The 12,104-nt window shown below is 35.1% G+C and overlaps 1 protein-coding gene across 6 annotated transcripts in view; it reads right to left on the minus strand.

The window, feature by feature from the left end:
* Positions 1–12,104, minus strand: part of TAFA2 (TAFA chemokine like family member 2) — a 311,576-nt gene that overhangs the window by 39,632 nt on the left and 259,840 nt on the right. For 5 of the 6 annotated variants that reach the window (XM_039363734.1, XM_039363733.1, XM_039363731.1 and 2 more), the window contains 2 exons: positions 4,645–4,797; positions 3,930–4,054 (listed from right to left, as the gene is read on the minus strand). In XM_039363734.1, coding sequence (XP_039219668.1) covers positions 3,930–4,054; positions 4,645–4,797 — 278 coding nt within the window. Of the gene's footprint in view, positions 1–3,929; positions 4,055–4,644; positions 4,798–6,306; positions 7,671–12,104 lie in introns of those variants that run through there. The other variant, XM_039363735.1, reaches the window with a different exon arrangement.

Consider the following 12,104-nt stretch of genomic DNA (forward strand, 5'->3'; position numbering starts at 1 on the left):
GCTCCTCCTGTCTTCCCCGTTCGGGGAGTCCAGGGGAATCCCAGCTTTATTGGTCGTCATTCCTTTACCACCCGACAACCCCCTTGTTCTTTGGGAGCGCGTACGTGCTCCCAGGGTGGAGGGGTCCTTTGATCCTTGGTTATCCCCCACCTGAATGTTTGTAGGTGGTGCTACTCCTCCCAGATGCTTCGGGAGACACGGTGGAGTCCCTGGTTCGCTAACTGCCATCCCTTCGTCACTCGATAGTCTCCTTGTCGATAGTCTTCAGGGGCGCGTGTATGCTTTTGGGGTGGGGGAGGGGTGGGGGTGGAGGTGGAGGGAGAACCTCTCGGTCATTGGTTATCCTCTATCTGGATGTCCGTGGATATATGTATATACATACATATCTCAAATTAATTCATTAAATGTTCCCTCTCTATTTTCCTCAAATAGTATAACATATTTAGGTTAATCCATTTCTACATTACATATATGTAAACCCAAATCCTGTTTTTAAGCTTTACTAATTTACAATTACCATAATCCAATTTAATCTTGAATAAACATATTATTAGCACTTCGGGTATCCCTTCTACAATACACATAATATTCCAACAGTAACATTCTAATATTTCCAGATATATTCTAATTCTTAGTCTAATAAGTCATTGATTAGTACCAATTCTTCTCTTATCACAAATCTCTCTTATTTCTTCTTCCACTACAAAATAGTTATCCTACTTAAAATAGAAACATTACTCTATCCCTATTTTAAATATATAATCTATCAGTCAGTCTATTTCTATAAAAAAAAATCATTTCAGCCCATTAGGTAAGATTTAAATCTCATCCAAATAATTATCATATCTAAAACAAGCACAAAATATCATCTTGCTAACTTCACATACTCAGTTAATTCTTAAATCAGTCCAGATCTCTAAAGCCTTTTTAACCCATTAAGTAAAATTTTAAATCACATGTTTAAATCTAACTCTAGCTTTCTTTCTGTGCCAGGCCGGTTTCCATAATGTCGCATCTGTATCATCAAATCTCAGTATTTGAGCACGGGTATTTATCGACACATCAATCTGGTCTAAGTTCTCTTCCCTTTCTTCCAGTATCATCTGGATAGTATGGTCAATTTTGTTCCATGTTGTAGTTACTAGTTGATTATCCAGATTATCATGGCTTTCAATAGATCGTGTCTGAAAGTCAGTTCCTGTTGCTTTTAAGACTGCAAGTATTTCAGTTGAACTCATTCTTTGATCATCAGAGTTCTCCATAATTTGTACATAGGCTTGTGAAATATCCTCTTCTGTAGTGATTAGTTGACTTGTGGAATGATTTAGAGTCTCAGTTTGAGATTTTAAATCAAGCATTTTTCTAGAGCTCAATTGATCAGTATCTTTTCCCTCTATCTCTTTAAATTATGTGCACTGTTGCATATAGGCCTCTTTAAAGCTAGTCTGTTCTTCCTTTATTGTTCCTTGGCCTATAGGTTGGTCCATTAAAATTTAAAATTCAGCTTGTGGCTCTGCAAAATGATATTTAATTTTTCTCCAAGATTTCTTGTACTCTGTAGCTTCCAGGATTTTTTCCAATATAAGCTCATAATCAAGCTGTGGGTAAGATTTCTCCATTTCCATGATAAAATAGTCTTTTAGTAGAAGCTATATTTATTAGAAGTCAACAAATATCCACCTCCACAATTTCTAGTAAGTAAATTCAGTCCACAGCTGCTTCAAGGCCTTTATCTTTTCCCTTTTATTATCATTTGAAAGTCAAATCCATCTTCAAACACCAAGAGAAAGTACAATTGCAGTAACACTTTTCACCACAAGATGTCCTCAGTAGGCTGTAAAATCTTTTTTTCCGAGTTAAATTTTTTAAATCTCATTAGGAAAATAGAGGGGGGGGGGAAGCAAATATCTCCAGCAATAGTAGATAAAATAATAATAATGTTCTTTGATAAGGATTTTTTCATGGCCCAAAAATATCCAAAAAATTAAATATCCAATAAAAATTTACTGTTTTATAGTTTTGTTCAAAGCTTTTTTCTCCAAGTAAACAAACAGCGCTCTCTTAGGGCAGGGAAGTCATTCAGAGGCTTTTTACAGGAAAATAGTTAGGGCTAAGACAGGGAAGGAAAAGTCTCACCTGGATTTCTTCACAGTGGTTCTTCATGCTTAGCTGTTCTTCTGACTTTTGGCTGGTGCAGCTAGGTGATCGGCCATTTTACTGGCCGATCTTTTCTCTGACGGCCCCAAGGAGCTAGCTCGAACCGCGGAAGGAGCTGCCGCCCTTCCGCAGTCAACGAGGGCCTCCTCAATGGTAGTCGCCCCTCCAGGGTGACGTTTTGGCCCAATTAAGGGTCTACCGGCGGAGGGAAAGCAGCCGGTGAAGAGACGGAGCTCTCCGCAAGACTGCACACGCCGTGATCCAGAACCGGAAGTCCCAGATGATTATATTATTGTACCAATTATTATAATGCCTGGGTGGGGAATCTATCAATTCAGAGCCATTTGGGTAATCATTAAAGCCTTCAAGTTTCATTTCAGACACAGAGCATACATTGTAGAGCAACATGATTTCTCCTACTGGAAACCAGGTATCTGTTACCCTCATAATATCAAAAAACCTTTTGGAATGCATGCGCAAAAGAAGCTGAGTAGATGTTGTTCAGTACAAAAAGAGCTTCAATATTTTCTCTATTTCTCCAGCCTTGCTCAAACTACAATGACTTTTGAAATCATGTTGTGCTGATAGTGACCAATCAAAGATTTCTTATCCCTGGCACATATGGTAGGCACAGAAGGAAGAGGAAATTATAATCACTAAAGAAAGCACCTTTACTTTTCTTTGCTTTTTGAGAGCAAAAAGACCATTGTTCAACAAACCATACCACCTTTGCAAAGAAACATTCCTAGATGTAATAATTTACATTTTGGAATATAAAGCCAGATGTTTCTGAGGTGTTCATCTTTAAATTTAAGGAAGCTACTGAAAAGTAGGTCATAAAATATTGGTCTGAGTATGCAATTCATCTAAGTAACTTTCTGTGAATTAAGAATGAGTTTTCTTCCGGAAACCAATTTCATATGAACTCTCTCATAAGCAATGATAACATGAGTTTACTGGAAAATGAAACAACATATATTGATTTTCTCATGGCATTTTTCATACTAATGTGGTTTCCATCCTGATATATATTAATTAAAAATCTCCTAATGAATGAACTTGCCATAAAGCAACATCTCATAGAATCTACTTTCTGTCTTCCCTTGTTCTAAGCTTATTTGGTAAAGACCAATCTAAGAGTTAGATCCATTAATTTAAATATGACTTACTCTCTAGATATGTATTTTGGAAATAACATTAAGCAAAATATGTATATTAGGATAAAGCATAAGTAACATTAATTAAGGAGTGAATCAGAGATTTCCATGATAAAAGGACTTGCCTCTTAAGAAAGTTCTTTCTTCAGTTTTCATTATGAAATCAATCTAAAGAAAGGCTAAACCTTAGAAGACACATTTTTATTTATTGAATGAATATTTTGAATTTTTGAACTGATGATAATCAGCAGTTATAAATGTACTTGATAAAAGAACAGTCCAAAAAATATTTAGCTCAATATATGAATCTGACTACAAGTCCAGTTTGGTTCATCACTAAGAATGAATATTAAATTTCAAGGCATGCAGATCAATTATTAATAATGGTCATGGTAACAGTTAAATCAAAATAACTGTTAGATCTAGACACAATCGTACTTAGAATAAACGCATCAAAGTAAAATATTCATAAATAATTTACCATATTCCCTTTGATATATATCCAAGCCAATTTTTTTCTCTGTTATAATTATTCCATACTTAAGAATTATTCACCTTATTCATTCGAGTTTAGAATTCTCTTTACAAAAGATTTTATGGGAAATTCCTTCTTACCCTTGTTGTTTTCACTTTGTTCTCAGATGAACAGCTCCATCCTTTTCGATCTGGGAGGACCTTGCATTCCTCCCCTTCAAGACATGGTTGCATATGGCACCACCATTTTTGTTCTACAATTGAGGCTAAAGAAGAGGAAGAAAAAAGCCTATTGTTTTTAATGAAATCTTTTTTACCCTTATATCACAGAAATATTATCAGGGTGAATATAGAATATTCATTGGTGAGAAATATTAATACTGTACTGAGGTACTGTTAAATTATTTATATGCTATAGAAGGGATGGACATTGGACTAAAATAGTATTTTATCTGATCCAACATACTTTTTTTAAGTTTATAAGACATAAGTGTGCATTGTATGAGTAAATTATTCGTGGCTCGAGTTGCTGCACCTTCTGATGTCTGCTATTTGCATCGGGAGAAAAGAAAAGGTAGTCTGATGTGCAAATAAACAAAATAAAAATACAGTTTTCTAGTATAAAGGCTATATAGCCATTCTTTTTCATAAGGGCTTTATTTCATTGTCAGACTTCATAATTCATTTTAAAATCTCTAGTTACTTTTCATTTTAAGTACTTTCACCATACTCCCAAGACACAAATAATTTACTCATACAGTATATATATTGTTCAATGATTGTTTTCATTTAAAACAATCAATCTTAGGAGAGCTACAACTCAGAAAGAAAGAACAAAGCACCAAAGATATCGCACCATCAACACAAGAAGGAGCTGCTTCAGTGGTACCTGCTACCTGCCCAGGAAAGCAGGAGCACTTGACTGTCTGTGATCTTTCTTCTATTTTGTTCTTATTACAACATCGGTGGAGAGCCACCACTTCACAAGTTCCAGTTTTAACATGATGAGCTGTAAAAAGAAGACGTTGAGAGAAATAATGATTCAACATAATTAAGGAGAACACACAAACTGGAAGTTACCTACACTGCAAATTTTATTAGAAATACTAATGAATGGATCTTTTTCTTTTCCCTAAACTGCAACACTGATAATTCTTTAGGGCTCAAAACAGGAAAGGAAGGGTGTTCGTTTGACATATGACACTGGGTGGCAAACAAATTAAAATTAGCAACAAAACACCATCAAGAAACCAAACGACATCAGTTTTCTATTTAGCTATCTTCAAGCTAGACAGAGATATTGCTCATCTGAAATATGTAGAATGTTACACAAGAATCCTTCTATTTTAATGTCTGTAAAAATACAGTAATTGTCTAATTAATACATCTATCTAAAACCTATTGCTTAAAGCCCATTATTCTTCAGACTTGTAGGATTAGCTCTGAGCACATCAGTTAAGCACCTTTGCATTTATCCAGTCCTCTCCATCATTACCAGTTTCCCATTTTTTCCCTCTCTTTCAGATAATCAGTGAATATTTTATGGTCCATTGGTTTCCTCTATCATCTTTGCCGCCTTCTTTGGAATTCCTCTATGCATATCAGTATCTTTTTAATTTTCTCAGTAGTCTCAAAAATTTGATGGAAATGCACTTACTACTGACCAGCCGGGTTCTGGGTTTTCTATTAATGTATGTAATTATCTCTGAAGGCAGAATAACTAATAGGATGCTATTATCATTAGTAAATTACAACTTTACTGTAACAAAGGTTCAAGAATATGGTGGCATATATGTAACCCTTTAAGACAAACAGATTGCAATAGTTTAGAAACATTCAATTTCTCAACAAATGTTTATTGCAAAATAAAAATAATGTAGTCTTTCTTCAGATTTTTAGGTCTTTCTTTTACCAAAAGAAAAAATAAATAAAATCCAGACTATGCAACTAACGAAGAAATTCAGAAAATTCTGAATGTTAATTAATAAAGAATCATTATTCTTGATAATTTCCATCTGGTAGCCTTATCCTGAAATGAAAGGTTTAAATGCAGCAACTAATACATAACAGAATTTCTTAAGAATAATAGATATAAACCATGGGGCAAAGTAGGCAATCTATGAAATGACATGGAAGAGTCTAAGATTTTCTGTTTTTTGATGGGAGCGTTGTCCTGGTTATTAAGATTATACAAGCACACATATATATTTATTACTTAAAATGCCATGCTAAACTTACATGATGGTCCCATACTATATCTTACGCATGCTCCCACTTCAAAATATGAGGAAAAGTTCAAATATGGCTTTTGAGAGCTGCTTTTTTGGGCTTTTTGAGCTTAGACTGTCTATCTCTGACTTAATACAACCAACTTTTCTATTTCAGCTTTCTTAGTATTTCTTAATAATAGAGTTTAAATTCTCTAAACCAAATACATTTTTTCTTTGAAACACTTAAGAGATTAGTATTCAATACACTGAATAAAATTGACTCTAGGAAATAAAATATATTCAGATACCATCAATATTGTTTCTGATTTGGGGATTTCCAGTGACTGTCGCTGAGGTTAGACCCGGGGGGAAACGCTCCATTCCCCAGGTCCGAATTTCTTCTGAAGGTGGGCCCTCTGGGGCCAAATGCCACCCCGGAGAGGTGGCCACTGAAGGGCGAACCTTTGAGGATCACGGGCTGGTGGCAGCCGGCCTGCTGAAATCAAAGCAGCTCCTGGAACCAGCAGAAGAAAGGCCGACTGTGATCATGCGATCCGCCATTAACAGTTGATCATCAGAGATGGAGAAACAGCATAGATTGATGGCAAGCAACCAAGCCGGGTGAGAACAGGCTCTTTGTTCTTGTTGAAGGTGAACTCTTTTTTTAAAAAATATCCTGTCTTCAGTTGGAGTGTGAGCTCTTAGGGAGGGGGAGGTCTTTTTTTCTCTCCCCCCCCATATAGAAGCGGTGGTTTAAGCCACTCGCATTTTGCATCTTGGGAAGCAAACTTTTAATACAGTAAACTTTTTTAAGCCTGAATAGAAAATTTGGGGAGCTCTATTTTTTTTTCTAATTTTTTAAATGTGGAAAAGCCACTTTAACTCTCTATTTTTAAAACTTTATAAACATTTTTTTTCTTCCTTCTACTCTGGGCTGCTCCTTTTTCCCCTTTACTTAGCCCCGCGAAGGGATACTTTGTATCTCTTGTCACATGTCTGGTGTTTACTTTGACTAGGAACTTGGCTCCATGCCCAGACACTTAGCTGTATGCCCAGATATTCTTATCTGACCTCAAAACCAGCTGAGAGACTTGCTTTTTTTCCTTTTTTTATCTCTGCTTGAGCTTGCCTGTATAATACAGACTATCTATCCTATATATATATGACATTTGTTGTCATCCTTGTCTTGGATTACAAATGCTCTGCTATGAAGATCTGAATATTGTGAATACTGTGGAACTTTCTTCCTCTTTTTTCCTTTTTGTGCTTTTCTTTATTTTTGACTAGAAGCTCCTGGACTATAAATTGGATATTTTTATTGTCTTTTTTATTTATCTCATCCTCCCTTTTCTTGCTGACTTTTTTCCATTGGATATAATTTTTTTATGGACCTTCTTTCCTTTTGTTGGAATTATTATTAAGTTTCTTTTCCAACTTTTTTTTGACTCTCCCTCCTAGCAATAGGAGTTTATTGGATTACAACTGGCCATTGGGCCACCTGGTGGATTATAACATAATATATCAATACAACAATGAGCACTTCAAACTTGACTAAACCTGGGAGAAAAGGATCTTCTGCTTCTGCCTCGACTTCCGCCAGTCCAGTCTATCAAAAATCAGTTACTATAGAGTTACAACAAGAAAAAATGGAAACCCAACAAAAGGACACCCAGGCAATATTATAGGCAATCACAGCCCAGGTGGCCTACTTGACTAAAATATACAAAAATTTGAAAAAAGACCTTGATAAAAATTATGAAGATCTGAAAAATGATTTTGCTAAAATGACTCAAAAAATTGAAAACTTCCAACAGGCGATTACAGATAACCAACAAAGGATCCAAAAGATAGAAGATAAATCAGTGGAAGTTGATCATAAATTAGAGTCCTTACAAGAGGAGAATCAAAGACTGGCTCAAACAAATATGGAACTGGAAAATTCCCTTGCGGTGATAGAGATGGAAAGAGCATCATACTTCTTAAGATTCTAAAACATAATAGAAGATAAGGATGAGAACGTGTTAGGATTGATAGTTGAGCTACTTGCAGACCTTTTAGGAATGGGAAAGACCCAAATGGAAGAAGAAATAGACCAGGCCTTCAGAGTTAACTCAAGCTATGCCAGAAGAAACAGAGTTCCTAGAGAAGTCCATGTTAGATTCCTTAAAAAATCTATATGAGATGAGATTTTGAGAATAGTAAGAGACCAACCTTTAAAACACAAAGAAAAAGAAATACTAGTCCTTAAGCAAATCCCTAGAAGGATCAGAGAGGCTCAAAGAGACTATTTGTTTCTAACCAGGAAATTGATTAACAAAGGAATAAACTTTAGATGGTTGGTCCCAGAAGGGATACTAATCTTCTGGGACTCAAAAAGATATAGATTGGACACCTCGCTTAAAGCAGCGATATTCTTTGATAAGCACAGATCCTTTTTGGAAAAAAGGGACCCTGAATCTAAAAAGCAAGAAGAGATGGATGTTGTAGGAGCGTCTGAATAATTAGAGGAGGAAAAAGTTAAAAAGACCACACCAGAGGAAGAAACAAGACCGAGAGATCAGAGACAGATCAGATCGCCTAGAAGATTGAGATCCAGATACAACTAAAGCCATGGATGAGATTGGAATCTTATCAATAAATATAAATGGACTGAATTCTCCCTCAAAGAGGAGAAAAACTTTTACTGAACTACAAAAGTTAAAAATGGACATAATCTGCTTACAAGAAACACATATTAAGAGACAACATGCTAGAATTTTAGAACAACCGAAAATGGGCAGGCTGTATTCTACACTTGCACCCCAAAAGAAAAGAGGTATAGCTCTCTACATAAAAGAAAAGATGAACCCTAAACAAGTTTATGCAGATGAAGAGGGGAGAATATTAATGGTGGAAATCATGCTCAATCAAAAACAGATACTAATGATTGCAATATATACACCTAATGATAAGCAAGAGCAATTCTACCACCAATTACATAACAAAATAATGGACTTAAACTATCAAAATCTTTCTAATTGGGAGACTTCAATGCAATAGTAGATTCATCCCGGGACTATAAAAGTCATAAACAAGGTAGAAAAGGGGGAAATACTTTACCTAAAGCCTTTTTAAAAATGAAAGAAGAATTGTCTATTCAAGATATATGGAGAGAGATGAATCCAGAAAAATCACAATATACATTTTACTCAAATAGGCATAAATCTTGGTCTAGAATTGACATGATATGGACATCCTATGATTTGAAAATGATAATACAAGATATTGAGATAGAAACTAATGTCTGGGCAGATCATAACCCAATAAAAATGACCTGGAAAGGCACCAAGAAAAAATTAAGATGGTCTCTGAACAAATCTATACTGAAAGAGAAAGAATTTCTACAATTAGCGACAAGGGAAATGGAATTCTTCTTCAAAATAAACAGGAAATAAGAAACCTCCCTTTAAAATGTGTGGGACATGGCAAAAGCGTATTTTAGAGGCTTGGCCATAACATATACTAACAAAAAGAATAAAGAAAAGAAACAATTACAGTCAAACCTGAGAGAAGAATTTAAAAATTTGGAATCTGAATTATAAACTGACCCGCAAAAGAAAATCCTTAAGAAACAAATGGAGATTATAAAACATAAATTAAACTTGGCAGAGATGGATACATTGGCACAGCAGATCAAACGGTCCAAACAGAACTTCTTTGAAAATGCCAATAAGCCGGGAAGATGGCTGGCATATAGGCTAAAGAAAGAAAAGGAAAAAAGACTGATAAATAAATTACAACTCTCAAAAGGAGAGCTACACTTTCATAATGATGCAATGAAACAGATTATTAAGGCCTAGATACTCTATAAGGCAGAGGTGGTCTCTAAAGAGGAAATACAAGCTTACATGAAAGAAAGCGATTTGCCAAAAGTCCCGGAGACTATTAGAAATATACTAAACCAGAAAATATCAATGATGGAGATTACAGAAGCCATAAAAAGGCAAAAAAAGATAAGACTCTGGGTCCAGACAGACTTCCTGCAGAATTTTACACAGCATTCCAGGACTTATTAAGCCTGATTCTGAAGGAACTGTGTAATGAAACTTTTTCAGAGACAAAAATACCAAACTTGTGGACAGAAGCTAATATTACTTTGATACCCAAAAAAGATACCGACCTCACACAAATAAAAAACTATAGACCAATATCATTATTAAACGTGGATTATAAAATTTTTGCTTCGATAATGGCAGAAAGAATGAAGAAATTCTTGACAGAATTTATTCATACAGATCAAAATGGTTTCCTACCTAAAAAACAAATAAAAAATAATTTAAGGATTATTCTAAATGTCTTGGAATATTACGAAAACCATCCAGGGAAGCAGATGGCACTGATATTTCTTGATGCGCAAAAAGCTTTTGACAACTTAAACTGGCAATTTATGTTCCATCAGCTGAGGGAAATGGACTTTGGCAACAACTTTATAAATGCAATTCAAGCAATCTATAATAAACAAACAGCTAGGATACTTTTAAATGGAGACTATATAGAAAGCTTCGATATTAAAAAAAGGCACAAGACAGGGATGTCCACTATCCCCTTTGCTATTTATTCTAACATTGGAAGTATTGTCCAGAAACATCAGGCAAGACACGGAAATAAAAGGTTTGGAGATAAAAGACCAGAAATATAAACTACAAGCTTTTGCAGATGATTTGGTCTTTATCTTGGAAGAGCCACTAGAAACATCTACTAAATTGTTGCAGAAAATAGAAAAATTTGGAGAAATGGCTGGCTTGAAAATAAACAGAGAAAATACTAAGGTATTAACAAAAAACCTAACAGCCAAACAGAAAACTTATCTTACAAAAAAGACAAATCTCCAAATAGTTAAAAAAGTGAAATATTTAGGCATTTACTTAACACCAAGATGTGCAACACTAAAAGAAGACAATTATGAAAGATTGTTGAAACAAATAAAATTAGACTTGGAAAAGTGGAAAAATCACTGTTAAGTCAAATAGCGACAGTGAAGATGAGTACCTTACCAAAACTACTCTTTCTATTTCAAATAATTCCTGTAAAACTGGGGAAGATATTTTTTGACGATCTAAATGCAACAATACTAAGATTTATATGGCAAGGGAAGAAAGCATGAATTAAAGTTAAAATGCTACAAGAAGCCAAAGATAGTGGAGGATTTGGACTCCCGGATTGGAGACTTTACTATCAAGCAGCTATTTTACCATGAATCAAAGAATGGATAACACTGAGAAATAAAAGACTTCTCTACCTAGAGGGGCATGACCTACAATTGGGTTGGCATGCCTTTCTGTGGTATGGGAAAAATAAAATACACAGATATTTCCAAAATCATGCTGTAAGGAACGTACTGCTATTAGAAAAGGAGAGAATAAAACAAAAAATGTATATTAAAATACCAGAGTGGCTTTCAACAATGGAAGCTTTTGGGTACCCAAATTTAATCAACTACGATAAACTCATTACCTATAAAGACATTTTGGATAAGGATGGAAAACTTAAAGTCAGACAAGACTTACAACAACTTAGCATGGTGACCTTAGCATGGTGGCCTTATTTATAAATTCACACAAGATACGAGAAAGATTTAAAGGCACCAGGATTTTACAAAGAACAGATAGAATTTCATCAACCTCTCTTGAAAACAGATGAAAATTTGATTAAGAAACTTTATAGATTTTTTGCTAAAATGGAAGATGGAAGAAGAACAAGTAAAAGAGGCCATGATAATTTGGGCAAAATTTTTTGCATATTCTATTGATTTAGAAGCTTGGCAAAAGCAGTGCTTTTGCTTAGCAGTGCTCTATCCCTATCTGCCTGAAGACATCTATTATAGTGCCAGTTCCTAAGCAGACAGTAGTGGTATCTCTTAATGATTATAGACCAGTAGCTTTAACATCTGTTGTCATGAAATGTTTTGAGAGGTGGTGTTGAACTATATTAAGGCTAGTCTTCCATCTACTTTGGACCCATACCAATTTGCATATAGGGGTAATAGATCAGTGGTTCTCAACCTGTGGGTCGGGACCCCATTTGGGGTCGAACGACCATTTCACAGGGGTCGCCAAACAAGGCTGTC

Source organism: Crotalus tigris, unplaced genomic scaffold (genome assembly GCF_016545835.1).
Source record: "Crotalus tigris isolate CLP2741 ecotype Arizona unplaced genomic scaffold, ASM1654583v1 scf7180000019583.1695794, whole genome shotgun sequence".
Taxonomy (NCBI): domain Eukaryota; kingdom Metazoa; phylum Chordata; class Lepidosauria; order Squamata; family Viperidae; genus Crotalus; species Crotalus tigris.